The following is a 7,249-nucleotide window of genomic DNA, read 5'->3' as shown; positions in this document are numbered from 1 at the left end:
TGAAATATTACGAATAAGCTTCTACTTAGGCTGTGTTTAGCGCGCCACAGCTAGCTGATAAGTTAGCTTATTTTTCGAGCTTTTTTATGTTGTCGTGTTTGGTAAGCCAAAAAGTAGGTTATAAGCTAGCTTTTTGAAAAGCTACTTAGACTAGCTTTTTAGGAGTTTTTTTAAAAATTTTCCAAATATACCCCTTAATTAATTATAGAAACACATATTCTTACATGTCCTTTTATGTAATTTTATATATTTCAGCTAGTTTTACCAAACGTTATTTTTTATTAGCTAGTTTTTCAGCTATCAGCTAGCTTTTTATTTAACAACTAGCTTTTCAACTAGTCCGCCAAACATAGCCTTAATATGTTTGCCAATTTCAGAAAAAAAAAAACGGTTATAATAATATTATAACTATGCTTTTATAGGGAAAACTCCCCGGTGTTAACCAATTTTTAAAATAGTTACATATAATTTATAAATTGTATTTAAAAATTTAGAACGGTAAATAAATTAATAACTTTATATTATATGATTATATCCCAAATTCCTCATTGGGCCATTATCCAAGCCAAGCCCAATCAAGGAGAAATACCGAATAGCGAAGGAATACGAGGGATCTTTTGCGTTTCTTCCTCGGCTATCTGCAGCGATCTTTGAACCCTTCCCAAATTCTTTATCCCCCCAATTGACGCCCTTCTCCGATCACCTGGTAAGTCCCACTTTCTTTTTCTGGTCTGATAAGCACATGCTTTTTTATTTTCTGGAATCGATGTTGAACATGAATTTCTTTGTTATATTTTGAATCTATAGGTTAATTTCTGTCTCACTCCTGGTTTAATCGAATTCCTGATTTCTGGTTTGGTCTTAATCCCAATTTCTTTTTCTGTGAATCGATACACCTCCTTTGTTCAAGCTAAATTTACACTGGTCTCATCAGGAATTCCTGATTCCAAACCTGTTTGATATCTAATTTGATGTAATTCCTGATTTTTTTTTTGTTGAAATCGATTCCCACCGACAGCCTCATCATAGTTTACAACTTTATTTTCAATTAGTTTACAACTTTTTTTTTCAATCACATGTGTTTGATGTCTAATTTGCTGTTAAAATCTAGAGTTTGAGATGTCTGATACTTGTTTATGTGTTTATGTGTGAACTGTGAAGTAGAATTACAATTTTTTTTTTCTTTTTTCAATTACATATGTTTGATATCTGATTTGTTAAGCTAGTTTGGTGTTAACAATCTGGAGTTTGAGATGACTGATGTTTGTTTCTATGTGAGTTGTGAAGTAGAATTACAACTATTTTTTTTTTTTTCAATCACATATGTTTGATATCTGATTGGTGTTAAAATCTTGAGTTTGAGATGACTGATGCTTGTTTCTATGTGAATTGTGAAGTAGATGATCCAAATGTCACAAAAAATCTGTTTGATATCTGGTTTGGTGTTAATCTGGGCATTCCCTTTTTGGTCATTTTACATGTATAAGCTAAGCCAAACATTTAAAAAAAAAAAAACACTTTATTGACTTATTGACTTTTGCAATCACAAAAGCTAATCTAAACATTTTTTAAAAATCTCATTTTCCTACCACCATAAGTCAATAAGTATGTTTGCCCAAAAACACTGTTGGAGTTAAATACTCTTTTTACAGATTCAAAACCATCATCTTTCACTTTCTATCATATTTTTGATTAAGTTTTTGTTTTGCTCTATCCAGGTCCAATCCTTCAGTTTACACAAATCGGTTCCTACTCATCACTGTGATTCTTAAAATTTGAAATCCTCAATGGGTAAAAACGATTTTCTGACACCAAAAGCAATCGCCAACCGAATCAAAGCAAAAGGGCTCCAAAAGCTTCGATGGTATTGTCAGATGTGTCAAAAACAATGTCGAGATGAGAACGGATTCAAGTGCCATTGCATGAGCGAAGGCCACCAACGTCAAATGGAAGTTTTTGGTCAAAACCCTAATCGGATAGTTGGTGGTTACACCAATGAATTTGAATCCATGTTCCTTGAGCATATGAAACGTAGCCATAGGTTTAGTCGAATTGCAGCCACTGTGGTCTACAACGAGTACATTGCAGACAGACATCATGTTCACATGAATTCGACTCAATGGGCTACTTTGACCGAGTTTGTAAAGCATTTGGGAAAAACAGGAAAGTGTAAGGTCGAAGAGACACCAAAAGGTTGGTTTATCACATACATAGATAGAGACTCCGAGACACTTTTGAAAGAAAAGTTGAAAAACAAGAGAATGAAAGCCGACATTGTGGATGAAGAGAAACAAGAGAGGGAGATCAAAAGGCAAATTGAGCGAGCCGAACAATTAATGGGGAGTGACAAAGTCTTAGAAAATGAAGATGCGAAGTTGTTGTTGAGGTCTGATAATGGTGGTGAGAAGAAGATTAAGCTAAGTATTGGTTCTTCAATGAAAAATGTTAAAGGGGAAGGAAGCTCGAGATTTGTTTTTGATGAGGTGGAAAACGTGGAGAAAGTTGAGAAAGACAAGAAACAAAAGACAGGTGGGGGGTCGGCGTTGGATGAGCTGATAAGAGAAGAAGAGAAGGCGAAAGAGAGGAGTAACAGGAAAGATTATTGGTTGTGTGAGGGTATTATTGTAAAAGTGATGAGCAAAGATTTGGCTGAGAAAGGTTATTATAAGCAAAAGGGTGTGATTCGTAAGGTGATTGATAAGTATGTTGGTGAAATTGAGATGCTTGAGAGTAAACATAAGTTGAGGGTGGATCAAGAAGAGCTTGAGACAGTTATTCCTCAAATTGGTGGGATTGTGAGGATTGTTAATGGTGCTTATCGAGGTTCAAATGCAAGATTGTTGTCTGTTAACACTGAGATGTTTTGTGCAAAGGTGCAGATTGAGAAGGGTGTGTATGATGGAAGGGTTATTCAGGCAATCGAATATGAAGACATATGCAAAGTTGTTCAATGATTTCTATCAGGTATGCATAGTAAGATCACCTAATGTTGTTGCTCAATAGAACCTTCTGTTATTTTATTGAATCTTATGTGTAATGAGTAATGACTGTTATTATCATAATTTGTTTCGTCTTTTTGTGTTTTAAATGGCAAATGTTAATCAAGATTCATATTTTCTAAAATCTTTTCGTGCTTAAAAAACATTTCCGCCATTCTAATCATGTATTGTTCATTGGTTTGTAGTAAGGTGTTAATAGTTATGTTACTAATTGCTAGAACTAATATTCTTTTTATTTTTCTCATAAGGAGGTTACTTAGGTAATGATGTCAAAGAATAAAGTTGCTAATTGGATAATGATGTATGTACGTATGTATAAAATGTTTGTATACATATGTTATGTTAATGAATAAGACTAAATGACTATTTTATCTTTATATTCCATTTCTGTCAAAATATTTTTTTTAGGGTAGCTCTTCTTTAATGGCAACAAAGTTTGAGAACTTGACAAAAAATAGCAACCATTTCAATATCCATTCCACAGTTAATTCCAACACATAAGTATTGTCAAGATCTCATAAAATTTCAATTAGTAGGGGGCGATATCAACAAGGGTAAAATCGTCCAAGCAAGGTCAATTTGAGTTGCTGATTTCCATTCCACTTCATAGTCTCCCATTTGCATATTACTTTAAATTGACCCACTGATTTGCCACCAACAACTGGAGGGTTCAACCATTTCAATCACTAAGTAATCCAATCTAGGCTATATAGAACCTGCCCTTATGCTTAAGCCAAGAAAACAATTAAACAAAGCTTAATGTCCTCCTATAGATGTCAGACAAAACCTGTCTTTCTGAAATTACTAATATTTGATAAGTAATTTAGGGCCTGATCACATTCATCTTGACGGTTAAAATTAGGACCATATCCACAACCAAACTCTCAAATAGGGTTCATTTTTGCAATATGAAACTGTTTTGGACCTTAGTGACTAAGAAAATTACAAACCACGAGGACTATTTTTATAGTTCTCTCGGATTTATATAATGTTACAAAGCTTCAAAACATGTAAATAAATGTAATTTATTTATTATTTAATAAAAGGTATCGAATATTTTGTCACATGTAACAAACTATAAATTAGTATTATTTTACAAAGAAAAAAGAATCATGGTATATTATTTTACAAAGAAAAAAGATTCAACAATGAAAGTGAAGTAGTTATATCTCTTAAAAAGGTTCAATGTATCCATGTGAAATGATTGTTAGATATTTTTATGAGATAACTTTCAAAATATTTAAAACCATATAGATATTATTTTTTATAGACAGAACTGCAAAAACTGGTCTTTGTGGTATTCATTTTTTCTAGTTTAATTCAAACATCGATTTTTTGGTTTTACGGTCCTTTTAACCTAGTTTGTTTGTAATTTTGGTCCTTTGGAAAACTATAAAGACTAAATGCCATTCTAATATAAATTTTTATATTTTTTCTTTATAACTCAATGTTTTATTAATAATAAACATAGTATGTGTGTGTGTCACACCCCCAAACCGGATGGCTAAAACGTCTGGTGGTGGAACAATGATCATAGTATCACAATAACTGTATACATTGAAACACAAATACATAAACAACCATCATATCATATGATTATATCAGTTACATGACTCAAATACTACTTAGTATCAAAATTCATTACAAGGTTTGCATGTTATCAAATAAAGTAGTTCTCGTAATGATATTTGGTATATTGTCTTCAAAAGTAGCTCCACTGATCCAAGCTTAAATGTTTCCTGAGATTATATGTCGTTTTAAAAGTCAACATAAAATTGGTGAGTTCATAAGAGTTCAGTTATAAAATAATATGATTTTTCCATAGATGAAAGTCGCATCTTCCTCTTGTAAAAAGTTTTGTATTTGTACGCATTAAACGTAAAAGAAGAATGTATGTGTATAGTATGTATCTAAAAACATTTATAAAGTAAAAGTTCCAATAACTTCTAAACTTATAAAATGTGACTTGACATTTGATTTTTATTATCCAAAAATCAAGGGTATAAATAAATAACCATACTTATAAATGTTGTGTGTAAGTAAATAACCTTACTTATAAATGTAGTGTATAAGTAAATAACCATACTTAAAAATGTAGTGTTTGTTACTAAAAAAATCCAATATTTTCTTTAAAATGAGTTGTAGTCTTAAAAACCCTAAGACCAAAAATGTATAAGCATTCTATACTTAAAGTAGTATTACATAGTTTTATTCTTATATAAAAAACCATTATATAAAAAACCATTTGAACGTATGTTACCCCGTAAACTAAATGTATTGTTGATTTCCCATGTCAATTATTACAACCATGCTAAAACCGAAGTTGGCCTGCTGCGACGTTCTTCAGGCATCGAAATATCAAATATTTGTCACCCCAGACTTGTCGGTCTAGCTGTAGCTAGCAATTTAGGTGTGGGATTGTTAGTCTCGTATAGATCTATACACAAGTATCACGCTCTCTTATCGAGATTCTGGTTATAATTCAGGACTTTAGTGTGTACTCTGGTAACTACGGTGAAAACTTGGTCTCACATAATTGTTTAACAAGTGTACGTTTTGGTGTAATGAAAACCCTTGTATGTGTAAATATCATTTTTTTCATAGTATTAATATAGTTTATAGAGTAAATTACACAAATAATCCCTATGGTTAGGGTAATTTGCATGTTTGGTCCCTAACTTATTTTTTTAACTCGGAAGGTCCCTACTATTTGTTTTTGTTACGCGCTTGGTCCCTGTCTTACCTAAAAAGACTATTTTTCCCTTGATTTTTTAATTTATTTAAATAAACACACCCCCAATCTCACACTCCTAACCTTACCTTACCTACCCCACCATTTTTTCCTATTTAAATAATAATCATTTTAGGTAAGACAGGGACCAAGCGCATAACAAAAACAAACAGTAAGGACCAAGCGCGTAACAAAAACAAACGGTAGGGACCTTCCGAGTTAAAAAAATAAGTTAGGGACCAAGGACGCAAATTACACCAAACCATAGGGACCATTCGTGTAATTTACTCTAGTTTATAATAGTATTACCCAATGGATAATGGTATTAGCCAAGGGGTAATGGTTTTATCCAATTTGTAAACACAAAGTTTTAACCTTTCAAAACTAGACTTTTGGTAAAATGTTAGTTTGTCTTTATCCAATGTGTAATAATATTATCCAACGGATAAATGTATTATCCATCATATAATAGATCTAATACTAGAAACTTGTGCATATAAGGGAACGAGACTTGTGTGCTTTCTTTGAAAATAAGTAAGTATATATATATATATATATATATATATATATATATATATATATATATATATATATATATATATATAGGTTATAATGTGGATGGACAATTATTGTACGGACGTGGGGACAGTGCTATTCTATGAGCCTTACTAAGAGAATAAGTTGTTTAGTAATGTGAATACGTTCAACCTTACAAAAATATCATCATTTTCATGCATTCTCACTAATTCTTATCCATTTTTGTTCTTACACATCATTTTTCACTCATTTTCATTCTGACATAATATGACTCAATAAACATTCTAAGAATGAGAATAATAATAAATAGTCTATAATAACCTTATAAAAATTTAATTAGTGAGAATGTGTGATAATTACAATAGTTATGTAAGATTGAACGTATTCATATTATCAAACAACATATTTTCTTTGTCATTCTCACAGAATAACACTATCCACACGTCCGCACAATGGATATCAATCCACACTTGAACCTAGCTCTCTCTCTCTCTCTCCCCCCCCTCTTATATATATATATATATATATATATATATATATATATATATATATATATATATATCATAAACATGCATGATATAGCATTACGCAAAGGTTAAAAGTTTTGTCCAGAGTATATTAGATCTAGGACCTTTGTGTAAAAAGTTATTGTCCAAAATGTATTTTGGTTGCACGACATGTAACCCCCCCCCCCCCCCCCCCCGAAAGTGTAAAATAAGTGAAAATTAGTAGAAAATGGGGGTATGAACTCACCTTTTGTGCTTTCCCTAGAAGATGGCAACAAATGGTGAGAAAGACGAGGTATGAATCAAGCTTTGGAAGACAACACCTCCTTGAACTTCAAGATCTTTCCTAGAGTTTTTGATTCAAGATTATGAGTAAAATAACCAAAAGATGATGATAGATGAGTGATAGAACTCGTAAATATGGAAGAAACTTACTAAAAAGCCTTGACAAACACTTGCCAAAAAGCCTTGAATCA

General features: G+C 31.9%; 1 protein-coding gene across 2 annotated transcripts; it reads left to right on the top strand.

Moving 5' to 3' along the window:
- Positions 1–561: 561 nt before the first annotated feature.
- On the top strand, positions 562–3,123 carry LOC145091823 (DNA/RNA-binding protein Kin17, conserved region). Of its 2 annotated transcripts, XM_079029635.1 has the most exons (3): positions 572–706; positions 808–853; positions 1,719–3,123. In XM_079029635.1, exon 3 carries the CDS (start codon positions 1,788–1,790, stop codon positions 2,952–2,954), a length of 1,167 nt encoding a protein of 388 aa, XP_078885761.1. In that variant the 5' UTR covers positions 572–706; positions 808–853; positions 1,719–1,787; the 3' UTR covers positions 2,955–3,123. The 2 variants fall into 2 exon arrangements, with proteins under 2 accessions (XP_078885760.1, XP_078885761.1); XM_079029634.1 differs by lacking the exon at positions 808–853 and having other exon boundaries at positions 562–706.
- Positions 3,124–7,249: the final 4,126 nt, after the last annotated feature.

This window comes from Lactuca serriola, chromosome 3, assembly GCF_051521515.1.
Source record: "Lactuca serriola cultivar US96UC23 chromosome 3, Lser_US96UC23_V15, whole genome shotgun sequence".
NCBI lineage: Eukaryota > Viridiplantae > Streptophyta > Magnoliopsida > Asterales > Asteraceae > Lactuca > Lactuca serriola.
This window is presented reverse-complemented; position numbering and strand designations above follow the sequence as displayed.

What these genes read in the sequence shown, in the direction of transcription:
- LOC145091823 (XM_079029634.1), top strand. Translation starts at nt 1,788, where the DNA reads ATGGGTAAAAACGATTTTCTGACACCAAAAGCAATCGCCAACCGAATC.